This window comes from Sceloporus occidentalis, unplaced genomic scaffold (assembly GCF_023333645.1).
Source record: "Sceloporus occidentalis isolate IW3139 unplaced genomic scaffold, rSceOcc1.0.p SCAF_1, whole genome shotgun sequence".
In the NCBI taxonomy this organism is placed as follows: Eukaryota; Metazoa; Chordata; class Lepidosauria; order Squamata; family Phrynosomatidae; genus Sceloporus; species Sceloporus occidentalis.
Window position 1 is genome coordinate 264,737,572 of NW_028316981.1, and position 23,142 is coordinate 264,760,713.

The following is a 23,142-nucleotide window of genomic DNA, read 5'->3' on the forward strand; positions in this document are numbered from 1 at the left end:
ACTGGGCAAAAGAAGTTGTAGCATAAGCTTTCATACACTTGGTCTTCATCTCCTGACCAAATCTACAAAAATTTATGCTACAATTTCTTCTGCATGGTTAGTCTGAAAGGTGCTACAAGACCCTTTGCATAATAAATGACTGTGAGTATATGTGCCTTCAAGTCACTTGTTTACTTAATATGCAGTATTAAATAGGGCAAGAAATATGGCATATGAGTTAGACAAAAAAATGGAAGAAGGAAAACCTAATGGGAGGGAACTGGGTATGTCTAGATATTTCAGCATACATATATTTCATAGAATCATAGAATCGTAGAGTTGGAAGAGACCACAAGGGCCATCCAGTCCAACCCCCTACCATGCAGGAACTCTCAATCAAAGCATACCCAACAGATGCCCATCCAGACTCTGTTTAAAGACCTCCATCTTGGGAGATTCCATTACACACCAAGGAAATGTGTTCCACTGTCAAACAGCCCTTACTGTCAGGAAGATCTTCCTAATGTTGAGATGGAATCTCTTTTGCTGTAGCTTGCATCCATTGTTCCATGTTCTAGTCTCTGGAGCAGCAGAAAACAAGATTCCTCCCTCCTCAATATGACACCCCTTCAAGTATTTAAACAGGGCTATCATATCACCTCTTAACTTTCTTTTGTCCAGACTAAACATCCCCAGCTCCTTAAGTCGTTCCTCATAGGGCATGGTTTCCAGGCCCTTCACCATTTCACTCGCCCTCCTTTGGACACACTCCAGTTTCTCCACATCCTTTTTGAATTGTGGTGCCCAAAACTGGACTCAGTATTCCAGGTAGGGCCTGACCAGAGCAGAATATAGTGGCACTATTACTTCCCTTGATCTAGACACTATACTTCTATTGATGCAGCCTAAAATCGCATTTTAGCTGCAGCATCACACTGTTGACTCATGTTCAACTTGTGGTCTACTTGGACTCCTACATCCCTGTCACATGTATTTGCAGCTGTCTCTGTCCACTGGCCATCTGTAGCATGGTGTGAAGCAACAGGCTCTGGTGGCACAGTGGTTAAATACCTGTACTGCAGCCACTCACTCATAAACCACAAGGTTGTGAGTTCAACACCAGCCAAGGGCTCCAGGTTGATGCAGCCTTTCATCCTTCCATAGGTCTCTAAAATGAGTACTCAGCTTGTTGGGGGCAATTAACTTACATTTTGTAAACTGCTTAGGGAGTGCTTAAGTGCACTGATAAGCAATATAGAAATGTATTTGCTATTGCTGTTGCAATTGGGGTTTTCCTCTGGTCCTTAAGGGTAACCCACAGGGTCTCACTCCTTTCTCCATGACACCATTGTTTGATGGTTTTCTGTTCCCAACTCACTTGGCATGCTGAGCTACTAGCAGCAAAAACTTTCAGCGCACAGAAAAATACAATATTCATCTTCAGTTGTTGTTTCCTTTTCCCAGAACCAGAACTCAAGACAGCTTACAAAAATTAAAACATATACAGACAAAAGTACATATCATTAAAACATGCAAAAAACGTAAAATATATGCATGCTATCTATTGATTTAAAAACATTTTATATTGCCGTGAGCCTTCAAGTAATTGGTTTTTTTTTTAATGACAATTGGTTTTTTTCTTGGCAAGATTTGTTCAGGGAGGGTTTTCCATTGCCTTCCTCTGAGACTGAGAGACTTGCTCAAGGTCAGCCAGTGGGTTTCCATGGTCTCCTAGAGTCCTAATCATACATTTAAATGATACATCATGCTGGCTCTCTCAATTTATAATATATCCATCAAAAAGGTGAAAAATAAAATCAGCACAGGATACTATTAAAAGCCATTTCTTTATAGAGAGCTTCTCCAAACCTGTTGTAATAAGGAAAAAAAGACTTCCTCTGCTGACTGAAGGGTAACAAAGAGGAAGCTACTCTAGCCTCCCTTGGAAACTGGGACTAGGGCCTGACAGCAGGCAACAAGAAGACCCTTTCCCATCAGATGTATTTCCAGCTCCAGTTGCTTGCTTTTGGTCCCATCCATGCCATATAGCTCTGCAAGACTACAGGGCAGAGCATATTTTCCCCTTATGCTGCTAAGAAAGAGAACTGCTATTTGGTTAGATATTTCAGCCTGCAAAAATAGGGATGCCCACCCATGCACTAATGGAAGGATTTCTTTTGTAGCAGGGCACCTTTAGATCCAACCATTTGTGCTGTGAGCTACAGTGTTGTTTTTTTTAATTGTTCTCTTCCCTTCTTTGGAGGGTGCCTCACTGCAATGCAAACTCTCCCAGCAATAGCTGATGCACATACCAGACTGCAAAGTTCTGATCATAATGAGGAACACAACCCTTGCCCATTTTCTTCAGAGAATGGAACTGAGAAGTCAGTGTTTATAAAAATAGCAGCAGCCATATGTTCCTCCTGAGGAGGTGATGCCATCAACCCATCCGCCAAACATATCTCAGTTTAGTTCTAATCTAAGCAATTAAAAAGGAAAACAAAGAGGAGATCCTGTCGTTCTGTTCACATTTGTATGTAAAATGTACCTTTTGTCAAATGATCTGAAAATGCATCACCCAAGCCAGATGCAACTACACTTGTCTCTCCATATTCGCTAGGGTTAGGGGCAGAAGACCCCCATGAATATGGAAAAACCACAAATAACAAAAACACCACGTTTTTAATGAGAGGACACCTCTCTAGGTATCTCTGGATCCTCCAGTGCAACTCTGTGGTTGATGTCCGACAGACACTGACCATAGAACTGCCCTGAAGGACTACAAAGGCCTAGTAGAGCATTCTCTCTTTAACTTTTAGTTAAAGTTGACCATAGAGTTGCGCTGGAGGACCTAGATATTCCGAGAGAGAACATATTAATCAAATCCGTGAATAATCAAATCCGCAAATATCAAAGCTGCAAATATGGAGGGATGACTGTAGATGCATCACTGAGAAGCCATGATCAGGATCTCTTTGGTGGTGTGTTTTTTTTTAAAGTAGAGATGGATAATACTTGGCCCTTCAGATTTCATTGGGTTGCAACTCCTATGATCCCTCATCCTCAGGTGCTCTGGCACCATTTATGGAAGCTGCAACCCAACAGCAGAGGTTCACACATTTCCCAACTCTGTTTTAAAGGTTAATGGAGGGGGGGGGGTAAACTGGGATCAATGGGACAGAAGAAGGTGAGTTAGTCCTTTCCCCCTGCATTGCTTTCTGAATGAAAATCATTTTCTTCCCCCTCAAAATAGCTATTTGTCCAATGAAAGATACTATCTCTTATCAGAAATGTTGCTTGCTTTCCATACTTCAGTGCTGAAAGGAAAAAAGTATTCATCAACCACTGGTGTTCATAGATACCATGTCACACTGTAGCTATCAATAGTTTTCTTCATATAGTTGCATGTTTATCCTGAAAATGCAAGACCATATCATTTGTTTAGTAGGTCCTTCCTCTTCTCAAAGTAGTCTGTCAGGATCACAGGGGAAGGAAGACCCTCCTATTACATCCACTTTATTACCATCTCTGGTTTATAGCAATACTGATTAGCATTTGACCTCCTCTGCAATTTGAAAGCGCATAAGCTTTGTAAGGTTGATACAGCATACAGTAGGGATGGGGAACATGCTACTCTCCAGATGCATTTAAACTCCCACCATCATCTCCCATTGTCTATGTCGTGTATAAGGCTTCTAGAAGTAAAGGTCCTTTGGTGGTCTACATCTTCCCCACCCTTGACCAATGAGAACAACATGTAGGAGAACAATCTATAATTGGATAGAAAACCATGTGCAAAGAGTTGTTGTCAATGGCTACACTTCAGACTGGAAAAAGATCTCAAGTGGAGTGCCTTGGGGTTCTATCCCTATTACTCTTCAATACTTTTATCAGTGAATTAGATGGTAGCGTGGTATCTGTATCAAGTTTGCGGATGACACAAAACTGGAAGGGGTGGCTAAAACATTGGAAGATAGGGACTTAATTCAAAGGGACCTAGATAAATTAGATCTAGATAATAAACTGAAACTCAATAGAGATAAATGGAAAATTCTACATTTACCACAAAACTCAACTGCACAGGTATAGGATGGAGGTACATGGCTCAGCAGTATTACATATGAAAAGACCTTGGGATTATTGTTGATTATAAGTTGGACATGAGCTAACAGTGAGATGCTGCAAATGTTATCTTACTCTGCATTAATAGAAGCATGGTTTCCAAGTCAAGGAAACTAATAGTCCCACTATATTCTGTTCTGGGCAGGCTTCATCTCGAGTACTGCATTCAGTTCAGGGTGCCTCATTTTAAGATGGATAGACAAGTTGGAGTAGGTTCAGAGAAGGGCAGCAAGATTGGTAAATATGGAAAACAAAACATATGAGGAAAATTTAAAGGAGTTAGGCTTGGTGAAGAGAAGACAGAGAGATTACATGATTCCATTTTTTAAATACTGTAGCTCAAGGCCTGCTGCAACAAGAAAGGTACAGACCTCTTCTCTGCTGCCCCAGGTCTAATGGTTTGAAGTTAGATTTCAACTCAGTATTACAGTGGCCCCTTGTTATCTGCTGGGGTTTGGTTCCAGGAATCCCCATGAATAACAAAATCCATGTATGCTCAAGTCCCATTAAATACAATGGCATAGCAAAATGGTGTCCCTTATATAAAATGGGAAAATCAAGGTTTGATACTTGAAATGGATCCTTTCTTAAAAAATATTTTCAAGCCGTGGATGCTTAAATCTGTGTATAAAAATTCCATGGATAAGGAGGGCCAAGTGTATAAGGATCTTCTTGACAGTAAGAGAAGTTCAGCAATGGAACCAACTGCCTAGAAAAGTGGTGAAGTCTCCTTCTCTGGCTGTCTTTAAAAAGAGGCTGAACCTGTTGGGGATGCTTTATCTGGAGATCCCGCCAATGCCCATGCAGCCCCTTGCTACTCTATGATCCTATAAAATGGAATGGTTAAAATCTTGATATTGACTTGCAAACCATGCATTCTTTAAGAAGTAATTTGGCTGGAACAGCAGGTCAGGCGCTGCCTTCATGCATTTAGCTAAGCAAGCTGCAATCCATGAAAATAAATGCCAAACAAAAATGGATGGTAAACATGCAGGGGTAGCTGTCTTGGCCATTTAGCAAATTCAATAATAATTGAATACCTTTTTTGGCCAACCAAAACGTTTTCCTCCTGTTTGGTTTGTAACATCTTGCCTGATGAAGAAGTCAGTGGAGCTTTGAAAGCTTGCCACAAGTCCTTGTGAATACCAGCCAGCCTGCCTCCTGAGAGGAACCTCTCCTGAATGCTGACCTTCCCTCCCTCTTCCCACTGTTCTGGGACTCCTTGGAAGTAGCAGCAGCAGCTCCAGCTCAGCAGACTGAGAGTTGGGGCAGCATCCCCTCGGCCATCCCTCCCTCCCTCACCCTTAGAACCTGGGACGTCCAGAGGCTCTTATAGCTACCCTTCTCCTTTCTCAACTCCCTCATGTCTTGGGATCGTCAGCCCATCCCATCCAGCACTGTTGGACTGCACCTTTATTTTTCTGCTTTTCTCTTTTCTACATTTTCTCCTGCCATCTGTTTGTCACCCAAACCTCTCTTCCCCATGGCTCCTCGCACCTCTCCTTCTCCCTATCTCATCCCTATCAGCCCCCTCCCTATCTCTCAACTCCCATTCTCCTGCGCTCTCTGGAACTGCCGCTCCGCTGCCCCAAAAGCAGCGGCAATCCATTATCATTTTCTGTCACAATCATTCAATCTTCTCGCCCTCACTGAAACTTGGCTTCCGGCCCATGATATCGCTAACTCTGCTGCCCTTTCCCTTGGCGGTCTCTCTTTTACTCACACTGGCCGCCCTGAGGATCGCAGAAGAGGGGTCAGCATCTTATTATCAAAGTCCTGTCAGTTTCAGGTTCTCTCTCCTCCCCCCAGCTACTCCTTCTCCTCATTTGAATTACACTCCATTAGACTCTATTTCCCTCTGCAACTTTGGGTTGCCGTCATCTATCGTCCTCCTGGTTCAGCGTCTCAGTTTTTCTCAGATTTCGAGTCTTGATTGACAATTTTGCTTTCAGATACTGTCCCCTCCCTGATCTTAGGTGACTTTAACATCCACCTTGACGATCCCAAGAATTCCTCAACCTCTCGCTTCAGCTCTCTTTTAGCCTCCTTCGGTCTCCAACCACATTCCAACTCTCCAACCCATTTCCCTTGGTCACTGTCTTGACTTAGGCCGGTTACAGACCGGCACTTTAGTGCGTGACGAGCACGCACTAGGGTTACAAAAGGGCGGTGCTTCTGCACCGCCCTAACCCTAGTGCGTGCTCGTCACGCACTAAACGGCGGCGGCCCTTCCATACGGCCGCCGCCGTGAGGACGTCATGGCCGCGCCGCCTCTAGACGGGACGGCACGGACGTGACGTTCTTGCTCCGCGCCAGGGCGCTTAGTGCGCCCTGAACACGGAGCAGGAAGGAGCTCCGTTTCGGAGCTCCTTCCTGGTTTAGTCCGCTGGGCGCAGCCTTCAGACGGCTGCGCCCAGCGGACTAAAAGAGAAAGGGGCCAAGCGGCCCCTTTCTCCTTCTCCCCACCACCGCGGGGTGTCCTTGGGGCTTGAAGCCCCAGGGACACCCCTTTTCAGGCTGCGGGGAAGCAGCGTTTGGCTGCTTCCCCGCAGCCTGAAAAGCGGCGGATCGGGGCCTCAGCGGCTGCCGTTCTGGCCACTGAGGCCCTGATACACTGGGGAAAGGGGCGGGTGCAGACCGCCCCAAATGGGCGGTCTATAACCCGCCTTAGTTCTCCTTTCCAAGTGTGTCGTGTCCAACTACTCAGCTTCTGATTTTCCACTATCTGATCACCACCTACTTTCCTTTACTGTTACCTACATCCCACCTCCCCGTCATACCGTCCTCCACCAGTTCCGCGATCTTCATTCTCTTAACCTTAACCATTTCACTCAGTCCTTGGACTCATCCTTCGCTTCTCTCAATCTTGGGGACTCTGCTGACTCAGCTATGTCTTTATTGAATTCTACTCTCTCCTCAACTCTTGACAGGTTTGCCCCAGTATCTACACGCGTGTCCGCCTCTTCCTCTACGACTAGGCCTCAGCCCTGCATCACTCCCATTGTCAGATTTTTCCGGTCCTGCTCCCGAGCAGCCGAACGTCTCTGGAGAAAGTCCAGGAGTGGGCCGACTTTATCCATTTTAAGTTCATTCTTTTATCCTTTTCACGCGCCCTGTCGATGGCAAAACAAGACTACTTTAAATCATTGATCTGCGCCAACGAGAGGCGCCTGCAGCGCTTGTTCTCCTGTTTCAACACACTGTTAAAACCCTCTCCTCCCTCCGTCTCTCCATTATTTTCTCCCTCCGACTTCGCCAATTACTTCATTACAAAGATCACTACCATTCGTTCTTAGTTAACTCCTCATGATTTGGCTCCCACCATTAATCTCCTCACCCCTCCTACTAATAAACTCTCTGTGTTTCCTCCTGTTTCTTTGGAAGAACTCTCTTCGCTGCTGAACTCATCAAAACCCACCACCTGCTCTCTTGACCTACTTCCTTCTCGTCTTCTAATCTCTATAGCCCCCTCTTTGTTACCCTCCCTCCTCTATATCTTTAATCTCTCTCGCTCTTCGGGTTCCTTCCCCTCAGTCTTCAAACATGCCTTAGTTTCCCCTATCCTGAAAAAACCCTCTCTCGACCCCTCTTCCTTGGCTAGCTATCGTCCAATCTCTCTTCTTCCTTTTCTCTCTAAGGTGTTGGAACGAGTTGTCTATTCACGCTGTCTTGAGTTTCTTGAAACCAACTCCATTCTGGATCCCTTCCAGTCTGGTTTTTGCCCACGGCACTCCACAGAGACAGCCCTTACTAAGATCTCGAATGATCTTTTGCGGGCCAAGGCGAATGGCCTTTATTCTATCCTTGTCCTTCTCGATCTGTCTGCGGCCTTCGACACCGTGGACCACTCTCTCCTAATAGATGTACTCTCTGACCTTGGTTTCTCGGGCCTTGTTCTTGATTGGTTCACATCTTACTTGTCAGATGGATCTTTTTCAGTGGTCTCGGGTGGTCAGACCTTGTCTTCTGTCCTCTTATCTGTTGGAGTTCCTCAGGGCTCTGTTTTGGGTCCCCTTCTGTTCTCTTTATACACACTCTCCCTTGGCAAACTTATCAGTTCTTTTGGTTTCTCCTACCATCTTTACGCCGATGATATCCAGCTGTACCTTTCCACCCCTAATCTCTCACCAGAGCTAGAGCAGCAAGTGTCATCCTGTTTAACAGCTGTCTCCCACTGGATGCACCATCGGCGTCTGAAGCTCAATATGTCCAAGACTGAGCTTCTTGTTTTCCCTCCTAAGCCCACCCTTCACTATTCCTTTTCTATTTCTGTCAATAACGTCTCTATCCAGCCGGTCCAGGAAGCCCGCAGTCTTGGTTTCATCTTTGACTCCTCTTTGTCATTCATCCCCAGATCCAGACTACTGCCAAAGTCTGTAGATCTTTTCTCTATAATATCGCCCAAATCCGTCCATATCTCTCAGCTTCTACCGCAAAGACACTGGTCCATGTCCTAGTGGTCTCACAACTAGACTACTGTAACCTCCTCCTGGCAGGGCTTCCTCTCTCTCACCTCCACCCATTAATTTCTGTTCAGCATTCAGCTGCACGCATTATTTCACTCGCTCACCGTTATGATCATGTCTCCCCTCTGTTGTCCTCCCTTCACTGGCTCCCTCTTCCTTTCTGCATCAGGTACAAACTCTTGCTACTCACCTTTAAAGCCCTGCATGGGCTGGCCCCTCTTTATTTAACTGATCTTCTCTCTCCCTACATCCCTACTCGCACTCTCCGCTCTGGTAGCCAAAGTCTCCTCTCTCAACCCAGGATTTTCTCTGCCCCATCCCGGATCCGTCCCTTCTCTCTTGCTGCCCCTCATTCCTGGAACCTTCTTCCTCTGCATGCACGGCTCATCACTTCCCTAACCAGCTTTAAGGCTGAGCTGAAAACCATATTGTTTAGGGAAGCATTCTCAGGGAATTTGTGATTGTCATCTGGCTGTCTGACAATATTTGATGTGATGTGATTGTTTTATATTTGATGTTTTTAATTTGTTTTTTTCTTCTCTATATGGTAATTTTATCTATTCCTCTTTTTAATTGTTATTATCTTAGAATGTACGCCTTGGGCAGGCTTTTATTTACTCTTTAATTTTACCGACTTTGTACAGCGCTGTGTATAATTACAGCGCTTTAGAAATAAAGTTTAATAATAATAATAATAATAATAATTTTGCTTGGCGAAATGTTTGATAGTTTTTTGTTTTAAAATGGCTGGTGTTTAAGGTATCAAGGTAGTCTGGTCCTTAAAGTCAAGCCTGAAATCCTGAGAATCTGGGGCTAAGTTGACAGGGGAGATTAGCAGAGACACAGCCAGAATAATTCAGCTGTGACTCTGAAGTACAGGCTGCCAGAATATAAAGTTCATAACTCCCCTGCTCACTTCCTCCCATCTATCTAAAGATGTAGAATTCAAGATTCAGCCATGTTAGTCTATAAAATCAGTAGTGAGAGAGATCTTGTAGCACCTTTGAGACAACTTAAAGAAAGAAGTTGGCAACATATGTTATGCATCTGAGGAAGTAGACTTTAGGAGTTTATTACATAGGGTTTATCCTGTGCAGAAATGGGATTTAAAATTGGAAAATCCCACAGCAGTGGGACCGTTTTCACACAACATCATGCATTAATGCACACAGAAAGTGGACAAATCCCACATTTTCACATGACATTGGGGGCATCGAGCATTAATCTGGCACTAACCCGCCCAGAAAGTGGAGTAAAATTGGCTGCTTTTTACTTTCGGGATTCTCCTGAAAGTAAAAAGCGACCAATTTTGTCCACTTTCTGTGTGGGCCGCTTTCGCATCCATGCTCAGTACACCTGGTGAGTCTGAAAATGATTCGACTTTTGTGGGATTTTTCTGGGATTTCTGCGTGGGATTTAGGCCCTTAGCCTCCTGTGTGATTAAACTCCTATCAAAGCTCCTACTGCCAACTTCTTTCTTTAGTTAGTCTCAACGGGGCTACAAGACCTCTCTTGTCTAAAGATGGTGAGGGTCCTCTTTTCTGTTGGTTTTTGTTTTTCCCTCCTAAGTTTTTAGCCTAGAAAGATTCTGCCTGGTTTGATATCATTGCCAGGGTTGAAGGGCAAAGTAGCTCCAGCTGAAGATGTGGGTTTCTTCCACCCCCATTTCTTCCTCTCCTTTTGACTCAGTGCAGACAATCCAACCTCATTGTGTGCCTAGAGACATCACCCCCTTTTTTTGGTCTCTCCATCCCCTCCCCTCCTTCCAGTTTATGGAGGATCTCTTCAGCATCCCTTTTTCCTCCTGGGGTACAAACCTTCCCAAGAAATAGCTGCATCTCCACCAGGGAAGCTGGACTGGCAACCACTGTCTCACCCCCCCCCCATCCCCACTCCATATATATATATATATATATATATAGAGAGAGAGAGAGAGAGAGAGAGAGATCTGGCAGCCTTTCAAAAGGCAATCCCTCTGCTTCCCTCCTTGCCACCCCAAAAGGTCTGAAGAGGCTCTTGACAGCCGGAGCTTCAGAAAAAGGATTGACACCGGATTAGGAAGCCCTGCCAAGGGTCTGGTAATTTAAGTCTCCATCCCTTTGTGAGGAGGGAAAAAAGACTGGGTCCAATGCGGAGTGCGGGGGGGGGGGAGCCCCATTTCTTAGCAGAGAAACCAGCCAAGGGCGCTTTACAGAGAAAGACAGCTCGACAGATAGGTAGGTAGGTAGGTAGATAGATAGATTATTGGTAGGTAAGTAGGTAGGTAGATGATAGGTTGGGAGATAGAGAGACAGACAAACAGGCAGATAAGTAGATTGATGATGGATAGATAGATAGATAGATAGATAGATAGGAGATGGTAAGTACATAGATGGATTCATAGATACAATGAAATAAATAAATAGATGATGATAGATAGATAGATAGATAGATGATAGATAGATAGACAAGATAGATAGTGAGAGAGAGATGATAGAGAGATGACTGGTAGATAATGGTAGATAAATGGGTACATAAATAGATGTTAGATTGATATATAGATAGATGATAGATGGATAGATAGATAGATAGACAGATGGAGCTTGATGGCTGCCACATAGCTAGAAGAGGCAGACTCTGAGGAGGCGGCGAGTGAGATGGCTTGGAGCCTGCCTGCCTGCCTGCCTTCCACCTTGGACAGCTCCTGGCTGTGTCTGGGGAGCTCCCCCTCCTCCTCCCCTGGGCTGCTCCTGGGGCTCCTCTTGGCCAAGGCCCCCTGGGCCCCTCCCTCCCTCCTTTCCCCAGAGACCAGGGAGCAGCAGCCCCCGCCAGGATCCGAGGGGGCCTCTGACGTCAGGGCTGGGCTTTCGTCGTCGTCGTCCTCTGACGTGGGAGCCCCTCCCCTCTGGCTGCTGGGCTGCGACTGGGGGCAGCAGAGGACCCGGCGGCAGCGGCAGCAGCAGCAGCAGCAGCAGCAGAGCCCTCCTTTGCTTCGGGTCTCAGGGAGCCTCCCTCCTTCTCTGGCCTTTGACTCGCGGAGGGGACGCCAGGCGGGAAGGGACCCTCCGCTCCTGCCTCCCTCAAAGGAAGGGAGACCAGCCCCGCTGACCCCAGCTGAGCTCCCCTGGAAAGTTGCGCTTCTTGTTGCTCTTGCTGTTATTACTATTCCTCCTCCTCCTCCTCCTCCTCCTCCTCCTCCTTTTCCTGCTGCCTGCCTGCCTTCTTGCTTTCCCCTTCCTTCCTTCCTTCCTTCCTTCCTTCCTTCCTCTCTCTCTTTTCTTCCTTCCTTCGTTTCTCATTCTCTCTCCCTTCCTTCCTTCCTTCCTTCCTTCCTTCCTTTCTTCCTTCCTTCCTTCCTTTTCATCTGTTTCTCTCTCCCATCCCTTCCTTTCCTTTTCTTCCTCTTTCCCTTCCTTCTTCCTTCCTTCCTTTCTGTTTCTTTTCTTCCTTCCTTCCTTCTTTCTTTCTCTTCCTTCCTTCCCCTCTCTCACTTTTCCTTCTTCCTTCCTTCCTCTGTTTCTCCCTCCCTCCCTCCATCCCCTTCCTTCCTTCCTTCCTTCCTTCCTTCCTTCTTTCCTTCCTTCCTTCCTCTCTCTCCCTTCCCCTTTCTCTGCCCCAATGGCCGGGGCCCGGGGCCCTCTGCTGCTGCTGCTGCCCCTCTTGCCCTGGGCTTGGCTGGGGTCAAGGGGCGCTGAGGCAGAGCGGCAGTTCGTGAACGAATGGGCGGCGGAGATCCCCGGGGGGCCCCAGGCGGCCCAGGCCATCGCCCGCGAGCTGGACTACGCCCTCCTCGGGCAGGTAAGCCCCCGCTCCTCACCCTCCTTCGGGGGGATGCAAATACGGGACTAGGGCCAGCCTGGGAGTTTATCAGACAAGGGAAATTGGACGTATAATCCAATGGCAATCTGAACGCAATCATGGGGTTTCACATTATTGCGTGATAGACTACCACATGCAATTTCACTCAATGGCAAGCTATTTTTGGGCAATGGGAAGTCCATTCGAATGCAATTTGAATTCACATAAATTTGCTGAACTAGTGAATTCACATGAATGCATTCTGGCCCCACTTTCTTTTCATTCAAAATTAAGAGAAATTCCTCCCGTGTGATAAACTCCCTGGTCATGACTCTTCTGGAGAGCTGGATTTGAATCCAGACTCAACCCTGAAGCTCACTGGGCAACTCTGGACATGCCACACTCTCTCAGCCTCAGAGGGTGGCCCTGGCAGACCCCTCTCTCTGAAGACCTTTCCCCAGAAAACCCTGGGGCAGGTTCCCCTTAGGGTCACCAGAAGTCAGCAGCAATGCCAAGGTGGCCCACAACTACCTGCAAATCAATAAGAGATGTAGTTGGCAGGAGGAACAAGGGGCAGAGAGCTGTATTTGCCCCCTGCTTGGTTCTGCCTCTGTGAGGGAGTTACAAAGATCCTCTCAGGTATGGGACTTCCTATGGCCCTTAAGCCATGCCTCCCCAGAGATTGTGGATCTGTGGTTGCTGCCTCTTTTGAAAGGATGGGGCTCACAAACTCAGGAAGGCAAGTTTCTGGTGGGTTTTTCAGGCTATCTGGCCATGTTTAAGAAGAGTTTGTTTCTGACGTTTCACCATCATCTGTGGCTGGCATCTTCAGAGAATGCTGGCATGAAAGAGAGTGGGGTATATATATATACTGTGTGATCCTGGGTGAGGAGGAGTGATTTCCAAGTTAATCTCTCTATTGTTCTGTTGTTGAATGGCAAGGCCATCAGGAAGGCAACTTGTTTCTCTTGACAGCAAATGGAGTTTCTTTGGGGGAGTCTCCAGAGAGTTCCTGAGCACCTTCCAGCCCTATTCCTCCCAAGAGACTCTTGGTGCCTGGTTCCCACTCCATCCCCACCAACCCCCCTGTTGCCTTGAACATGGCAGCATTTCAGTCAAGAGGCAGCTGGGTGCTAAGCTTCTCGAAAGGTGGCACCTTCCCCATTGAGCTCTGCGCTCTTTGGCTCTCTCAGCAACGAGCTGAAATGCAGCGGAGTGGAGCAGAACTGGCAGCAGATGTTGGAAACTGCAAGGCATGGGGCAGAGAGAAGCCTGGTAGGAAGGAAGCCCCCCCCCCCCAATCCAACCTTGCTTTGCCTTTAACCCTTGTAACTCCCTCACTGCCATTGCAGAATAAGGAATACATCTAGTTAGGTCTTCGGTGCCTCTTTTGCTTGTCAGGAGCTCAGCTTTTGAAATGTGTGACATAGCCACCTAGGGAGAGGTGCTCCTGGGCGTGTGCAGAGTACCTTCTCTTCACTCCTGACAAGCCACAGATATCTGGGATTGTGATGCCGAAGGCTTTCGTGGCCGGCACCCAAAGTTTTTTGTGGGTTTTTCAGGCTATGCAGCCATATTTTAGAAGAGTTTGTTTCTAAAACATTGCCACATAGCCTGAAAAATCCCCCCAAAAACTATATCTGGGATTTGCAGAAAGAAGTCACCCCACAGTGGGTGCTGCTTCTAGGAAGAGCTGAGCCCCAGGACTGGCCTCCTATTACTGCTTCTCTTTTTTCTTTGAAAAGAAGAAATTGATAAATAGTTTTTTTGTGGGTTTATTGGGCTATGTGGCCATCTTCTAGAACATGGCCACAAAGCCCAAAAAACCCACAAAAAACTATGAATGCCAGCCATGAAAGCCTTTGACTTCATACATTGATAAAGTTGCACCAACCCATAGGAATGGACCCTTCTGCCACCGCAAGAGCCATGTTCTTTGGAGATTTTTTTGCCTCTGTGTGTTGGTGAAGGTATCCAATGGATTAGGAAAAGAAAACTCCCAGATCCAAAAATTTCATTGTACTCCTTTGTGAGGAGTCCCCCCCCCCAACACACTTGGATTTCTTCCCTATTGCACCCCAACCACCACCACCACACCATTTTGGCATGGCATGACGTCAAGGTTGTCAGGGATGAGTAACTTGGTTTACGTAATAGCACAAGGCTTGCTTCTGTGGTCTTGTAGGGCTTGCTAACTGTATCCTGCTCTCCGACTATTGACTTTCACAGTACTGAAACCAATCTCCTCTGATTTGGTTTCTAAAGAAACAGCCAAGTTGGTCCAAAGACAAGCAGTGAGAGCTGAGAATGAAAGGGATAGAGATCAAGGTCTGACACTCACTTTTTAATTACAGTATTCTCATTTTACCACAGTTGTAAGCAAACTCTGTGCTGAAAGCAAATCTCTCTCCCTCTCGCACACACAGAGACATATATGTTAAAAGTACTGACTAAAGGACAAGTTCATTGAACTGCTCTGTGGACAAACAAAAGTACTTATTATTATTATTATTATTATTATTATTATTATTCCGTTTAGTTATAGCCCAGTACAGGGAGTCAAGGCGGCTAACAAATCTATAGGATCAGAGTCTCGCTGTGCCCTGCATGCCATGAAAAGGAGATGAGCTGCTCTGTTAGACAGCAGTGGGCATTGATTAAATTTGCACTGGCATCAACTCAGAGCACCCAGCAAAGAAGCACAGATCTGGTGTATAGTGTACTGATGAATACACCAACTTGCACACTAGTGGTAGGCAATTCTGAATGGTTCAGCGGATATTTTCTGTCCCTGGCATTTAACAGGACTACTACCATGGAGTCCCAAAAGTTCACCCCCCAACACAGAATGCCCCCCCCCAAAGTGGTTGAAAGTTTTTTGGGGTTTTTGAAAAAGAAGCTTTTTTAAAAAAACAACAACAGTTAAATGGAAGAGGGGTGGTGCAACCTATTTTAAAGTAAAATCCATACTCTTGGAGGATGCAATTCATCTTTTTTGCTAGCATCAAAGACAGTCTTGTGGAGTATGGGGAGGATCAGGGGCTGTAAAAAGTGCCTTCAGAACCAAAATTTGCCCAATGCTGTTATACACCATCCCATTGGCTTTTGCTGTATTGACACAAAAGGATTGACAGAGAAGAAGTTTGGAAGCTGTTTTTATAGAGGAGTTGTTGCCACAGATAGATAACACAGCAGGATATAAGCTTCTTTATTTGTATGAGGATGGCTCACTCTGCAGCAAAGCAGATAACACATATTTCTATGGTAAGGTTACTTATATACTTAATGAAAACATTATAAGCACTATAATATGTGTGTATGTGCCTTCAAGTCGCCTGTTGACTTATGGTAATGCCATGGGTTTCATAGGGTTTTCTTAGCTAAGGAATACTCAGAGGTGGCTTTGCCAGGTTGTTCCTCTGAAATATAGCCTAGAGAACATAATACCTTCCATTAAAACAGAGAACATACTTTGTGCTTGTTATCATCATGAGTCAGCATGAAAATCTGATATTGAAATCAATGAGCTCAACTCTACTCTGCAAATTTGTTAAACAAGAATATAGAGCAGCAACTTTTTGCATGTAACGTAACGGGAAGTTTACAAAGCAGTTATCCAAGCAGCAGTGTACTGGGATTTCTCAAATCATATTTAAGAAAGTAAAATTATGTAGAAATTCACGCAGCAATTGAAGCAAATCAGAAATCATAATTTAAAAAAGATATCGTCACAACATAATTTCTATTTATTTTGTATTTCTGAATCAGTGATGGATGTTTGCTCCTATAAGAAACCGAGCAGTGAATCTGCTCTCATCCAAACTATTGAACAAAATCCCCCAAATAGAGTTGACATTTCAGTTAGCAAACCAATTCTGTATGGTTAGAGATCCATTACAAATGTCACTATGGTGAGAGACAATTGTTGGCTCCAGCTTTTTAGTCTAGACTAAAATTTAGTTTAGACTAAATGTTAAAGTCTAAACTAAAATCCAGAATAGATCCATCTATTCACTAACATGGGAGCCATTGGTCACTACTGTGCTGAGGTCCTTTACTTAATCAAATTCAAATCAAGTAAGGATACCGATATCATCTTCCCATTAAATATGCACTTTATACCAGATATTCAAATTTCCTGAGATGGTGAGCATTTCCTTAGTCTACTAGTCCCATGGGTTTAGTCATAATATAATAGATATTATAAAAATGAGCTTCTTTATTCCGTTAGTAAACTTGTTGAGTTCTACTTTTTGTTGTTGTTGTTCCTTTTATTTTAAATTTTATACCAAACTGGGAGGGAGGATAATGGGAATGTGTAGTACTAAATGTAATGAAGCATATTGCAATGAAACTGTATTACCCAGTTCAAAAATTATAAAATTGGTGAGGTTGTCATTAGCAAACCATTTCTGCTTGGTTGGAAATCATGTCTTATTTGCTCCAGCAAATGCCTGTGAGATCCTTTGGGGCGGTGATAATGGCATGGATATCCATCAAGGAAGCAAGATGATTTGCTGCCTGAGGCGAAGAACAATGTGTTGTGTTCCCCTCCATTCCATGCAGTCAAATACACAGACCTGGCACTTAAATTTTACTTTACCTGGAGTCTCCTCTTCTGCACTGGTGGGCAACAGTTTAATCTAGAGGGGGCAGGACAGCCTGGATGGCAGACATAGCCCTGTCACCTGGCAGAGGGAAATACCTGCCAGGGATGGTGGCTGGTGCTCCTCCCTAGCATCTTGTTACTGGGACATTAACCTCAGTCTGCCCAATGGTGAGATGGCCCTATTACTTACCAAGACTTATGCAGGAATAGATGAATGGAGTACTCATAATGTCTGAATAAGGCAACACCTGTGGCTCTAGAAAGTTTTAGAGACACCACAGTTGCCTTTTTCACCCCTCAGTCACTCCACACTGTCATTTTTCTGTCCACCTCCCTGAAAAGAAAGTGATCCCTCCTGAAAGCCCGAGTGAATGGTAATCTTGTTTTTAAAAAGGAGGCAATCCCAAATGTGCTACACTATTAACACACTGTGCTAATATTTTTTTCAAAACCAGGAATGTTTTTTTTCCGGGGGGGAATTTTAGATGGCCCACAGATGGTCCTCCGGGTAGAAAATTGGCCCAGTACCTATTCCTGCTCTAGAAGCACACAGTTCATGCCCAAATCACTAACAACTGATGCTGAGTAGAAGTTAATTTAATAGATCGTACAATCATTGTATTATTTACTGATACTTTAAAAAATCACTGATAGTAAGAGACAATTATAGGATATAGGCAATTCAGGAGGTACTGTGAAGATTTTTTTTAAAATCCATAATACTTGGATTATTTGAATTAATCTCCAAGAGAGAATAGGCTGCCTCCAGCCTTCTTATTACCAAGCAAATACCATTTTATTCAGATAGACTTTTAGTAACTGATTGCTTGTTGAGGGATGGTCCTTCATTAGGTTGGTGTCCTACTGATGCTAAATTGCTTTCAGTTCAACTCTGCTTTAATAATATAACTGGTTCAATTGTGTTTTAATATTCTAACATTACTGTTTTTATCCATACCATTTTAGTTATATTGTTAGAAGCTGCACAATGCCAAGTTTTGGGAGAAAGAAAGGCTATAAATCAAGTAAATAACTATATTATACATATATAATTTTTACCAATACAAATTCCTGTATTGTTGAGCACAAAACCCACAAAGTAATGGAACATCTGTCAACCCTACTAATTTCAAAGTGTCTACTCTAAATATAAGTGCAGATCCAATCCAGTGTAAGTTTTATTCAGAGACCCAGCAATGTTTTGCCTTCAGGATCAGAGATTTTTCACACTAATTACCTGGGTTTGTGGCCACATCTCAGGCTCCTCCTGTTCATTCTCACAACCACAGGAACAAAGGAGTATCAGTTTCAGAGCCCCTAAACTGCCAGCTATTAGTAATCTATAACCTATACAGCTTGAATCCAGTTAATCCGATGGACCATACTGTTCCATAGGAGCTTGCCTGGGCTTTGAGATCTTCAGAGGAAGTCCTACCATTCCCAGAGATATATTTGGTGGTTATATGAGAGAAGGCTTTGACAATGATCACTCCCAGGTTAGCTCTCTCCCTCTTTTTCTTTCACTGCCAGATAATATCTTTTTTAAAATTCAGGCAAAATTTTGGTAACTGATCTCTTTTCACACTACACAGTTAAATCACATTGACAGCACTAAATGCTGTGTCAGCATTCTATGGTATTCTGGAGTTTTTAGTTTGGTGAGGGCTACAGCTCCCTAGCAAGGGCCTCTAAATAGCTCATGAAACAATAACAGTTTTCTGTAAAATGGACTCATGGCAGTTACAGTGGGAACAGAATCTTATAATTGTGAAATGTGGAAGAGAACAATTTGCTGACTACTGATGATGGAGCTTGTTAATAACTGGTTGTTGCACATTCTTAATACCATGTTTTTAAAATTTGCTATAATTGTTTTGAACTTGGCAGCTGAGTTAATTCTGTTTTAATTGTTCATCTTGTTTTGTGGTCTGAAATGTATTATTTTATTTCATAATAGAATTGTGAGCCACTTTGAGGCTCATCATTGGGAGAAAAAAATATAAATCCAACAGCTAAATAGCTAAATAAATCATATACTTATATGCGAGAGGAATAAACAAAAAGAGGAAGGAAATGAGACTACAATCTATCCTTGTCTGAGAGTAAGTCCCATCGAAATTAGTAGGACTCACTTTTGAGCAGGCATGCACAGGATTCCATGGAAAGAAAGCAAAGTGGGCAAATAAAGTTTAAACATTGTTTTGTAAGAAGCAAGGCAAAAAAATACTGTACTCTAAAAATAAATGCAGGTCATTGATCATTTACACACATACATGGGAAATGGACCTTATTTTATTCTTACTATTCTCGTATCTCTCATCTCACATGTCAGGAGTTGCATTATTGCATATGCTATTGTGATGCCATAATCTAGTAATGCAATATGTAGTAGTGATAGTATGTTCCAGGAATGTTTTAGAACTGTGCTTTAGAACTCTGAGCTCAGTCCAGGTGCTGTGATAAACCAGGAAAGGAGGGAAACATGCCCAGGGTGATATGAAAGAGAGTGTCTGATTATAACAATGCAGAAATGGAGTGGTGTGAGAAAAGCAGGAGAAATGTGTTTATTAATTTTAACAAATAAGAATTAAGCCTGCTTGATGTTTGAATTATGTGGTTGTAATAGTTGCTGGTCAGTTCTGACAATGAAAGTCACCAGACTGGATCAATAGTTTTCTTATTAAAGGTCTCTGAGTTTTTATTATTGTGCCTGAGTTTCTGAACTTTGCTATCCTGCTGGATCTGTCCACATTCCTGTTAGGCAAAGGCTGTTCATTTTGGCAATTGCTTTCCTTTTTGATTTAGGCTGCATCTATATTGCAGGAATAATGCAGTTTAGCACCATTTTAATTGCCATGGCTCAGTACTATGGAATACTGTGATTTGCAGTTTTGTGAGAGATTTAGTCTACTCTGTCAGAGAGAGCTGATGCCACAACAAACTCCAAACTACAAATCCCAGGATCCAACAGCATTACAGTAAAAGTGGTGTCAGGCTACATAATTTCTGCAGTGCACATGCAGTCAGAGAATACAGAGTATTTGAAAATATTGGTGAAGCATAGCTCTGGCCCCACAGTCCCCATGCCCCTGGTTTTGAGTGTTTCAAAGCATTACAGCTGGCAATATTCAATGCCTTTCAGTTTAAAACATTTCTAGGAAATTCTGACGGTCAGTTGCTGTTGATGGCAATTCACTTATGAGAAAGTATCTTTGGAATCTTCCTGTGTCTTACAGATTGGATCACTTGAAAATCATTATCTGTTCAGACATAAAAGCCACCCGAGAAGGTCTCGAAGAAGTGCTTCTCATATTACCAAAAGGCTGTCGGATGACCATCGAGTAAGTATTGTCTTTGCAATTTCTGTAGTCCACAGTACTAACCATAGCCAGAATCCTCTGACATGGTGTATGATATGTAACTTTATAGATACATAGCTACACAGCAGAGGAACTAAGAAGCCCTATTAGTGAATTGCAAATATGCACAACGAGACACTAGCAAGAGTGTCCCAATGCTCATTGGCAATCCCTAGCTGGTATTCGAGTGTACAATGAGACTGATGTGAAATGGGACCCTTGTGTATCAGTCCCAATGGGCATCAGTCACTTTGTTGGCTCCCCTCAGACACAAAACCACTTATGAAGATGTTAAATCCCCTACCAATTTCAAGCCCACACTTCAAAGGGAATAAATCCATTGAATACAGAGGGACCTACGGCTTTGTAAATATACATAGACTTGCACTGCTTGCCAGTCCACTAAATGGCTGATCCACATGGCACAAATTGATGTTGTACAGTACAATCCTCCATCATATTAAAGGTTTGTGTTTGAAGAAAAAAATATCTTTAGCCTGGCCTTTTCTTTGTTTATTAGAGGTATATTCCACCTTTGCTTGAAGTACTCATGATGTTGTACATTGAAACTCATCATTTGAATCCTTAGCAGTGGTGATTGTCTTAGGATTGCCCAGAAAGCTTCATGGTGGGATGGATTTGAATCTTCCCAATTCTAGTCCACCTCACTGAACCACACTGAAACATTTTATTGGAAAAGTGGTACATAAGTACCAAATATGTCATTGTAGCACAGGGTTCAGAAGTAGGTATTCATCCAAATGTTGTATCTCAACTCAAAGCTATCTTAGCCAGCACAGCAAATGGTGAGGAATGCAGGAAGCTGTAGTCTAACATTTAGAGAATGAAACAATGAACTCTGAGATACAGATTCAAATCCCTGCTCAACCATGGAAACCCACTATCTGGCAAGTCACAGTCTTTCTGCATCAGAGGACGGCAATAGCAACTTTAATCCAAATAAATCTTGCCAAGAAAACCCTGTGATAGGTTCACCATAAGTTAGAAATGACTTGAAGTCACACTACAACAAATTGTAGAGGGTTTTTGGAAACAGATGGCATTACCTTATGAAATCAAAAATAGTACAGTAATGTGAGAGGCTTGTATCCATTATTCTTTTATTGTTAACTGGACTGTTTTTAATCTGTGAGTATTATGATTGTGGATAAAAGGAACATGAGTAGTATGTTGGGATAAATCCAATATTAACCCTAGATAGAGAAGACTTACGTTAGTTATGACTTAATTAGTTAGTTAGGCCCAGTACAGACAGAAGGGAAGCGCCATCATGGGGCCAAAACCTGGGCTCGGGAGAATGCAGTAACCACACGCTCCCGACCTGTAGTACATGCGGATGGTGCAATTATTGAGCAGCACCACCCACACAGGGAGTGTGTCCATGACGTATGGGTATCTGAGCACCCAAACGTCTGTGCCAAGAAGGGGTGTCATAGGGCTGCATCACAGCCCTTAAGATGTCCTAAGGAAAAGTCACTCTAGACAGCCACGCAGTTTGGTTGCTGCGGCAACGATGTGCAGCAAAGAGGGGCGGCGTTTTGCCGCCAGCGTGTACCAGGCCTCAGTTAGTTACTGTATTACAAGACCTAAGTTAGTTATGACTAAGAAATCCCATTAATTTCAATGAGTCTGAAGGACTCAGCCTGGAGTTAGCCTGATGACTCACCCTTTCTTCTTTGAAACTTTGAATCTGAAATGTGTATCTTAAGATGCTTGATATCATTGTATCTGCAATAAGAAAACTATACAGTGGCCAGAATCCTGTTGGTGACATATGCAGGCCTAGGTTGTGCTGTGAATGTGGAGTGACTTTTTTGTACAATGGGAAATGGACATAGTCAGTGGATGATGACAGAGTGGAGTTCTGCATATGACACCATTGGAGATGAACAATAATGTATCTACAGTACTGTGTCAGTGATCATTGAGCATTACTCACTGTGCAATGTGGTGACAGCAATGTACATTCAACACTTTTCATATGGTGAGTATTAATTAAAGGGATTGTGTAGTGCTAACATAGCATAACTGCTGGTGGGTGTTCTTATACAACATGTTTTATGTCCTGATAAAATTTCCTAACATGAAATCATTACTTGATTTCCCTCAAAAAACAACAACAATTGGGCATTTTTAAAATGCAGAAAGTAACATTTAAAAGATAAGGACCACCACTTGCTTTCAGGTGACATTTATTATTCAAATTACTACTTAAGTATGAGCTTTAATTTGTAAAAGTGAAAGTTAACAAACATTCTGCAATGCTCTGCACTTGAACAAGATCCCCTGTTTCAGAAGTCTGAACTAAGACATCATGAGCATACTTCATTTGGAAGAAAAGGTGTGGATGTGAAAAGGGAAAAGAAAATATTGTCACAAATGACAAATAGTTTATAAAATAAAGGTCAAAAATGCCCTATAGTAGTTTGAAGAAAATATTCCTCGATAACCATTATACAGTGAACACAAACATTGCTTTGTTGGATAATGCTGTCTAGGCCCAAAAGCTTCCCTGAACCTCCTGGCATGCAACCTGGGACACATGTGACCAAGCTACATTGCAATGTGGTCAAGATGACAAAAGTTATTAATGAGGAAGTACATACAAGCTTGGAAGGTATAATACATTGTTTTTGCCTGGCTCTAATGGGAAGGGCAAGACTCCTCTGCTTCCCCAACTCCACTCCCAGTTAACTGAATGCAAACTCCATGTGTTTGAACTCGGTTTGCAGCAACTGAAATAGGATGAAGACAAATGGGGAAAGTGGGAGGAGAAGAGAAATGGGGACATTTTCAAAGCAGCTGAAAA

At 43.6% G+C, this 23,142-nt stretch overlaps 1 protein-coding gene across 1 annotated transcript in view; it reads left to right on the plus strand.

The window, feature by feature from the left end:
* Positions 1-12,075: 12,075 nt before the first annotated feature.
* Positions 12,076-23,142, plus strand: part of PCSK1 (proprotein convertase subtilisin/kexin type 1) — a 57,615-nt gene continuing 46,548 nt past the window's right edge. Inside the window, exons 1-2 of the mRNA XM_089492906.1 lie at positions 12,076-12,344; positions 20,190-20,294. Coding sequence (XP_089349032.1) covers positions 12,165-12,344; positions 20,190-20,294 — 285 coding nt within the window. The 5' untranslated portion in view covers positions 12,076-12,164. The remainder of the gene's footprint in view (positions 12,345-20,189; positions 20,295-23,142) is intronic.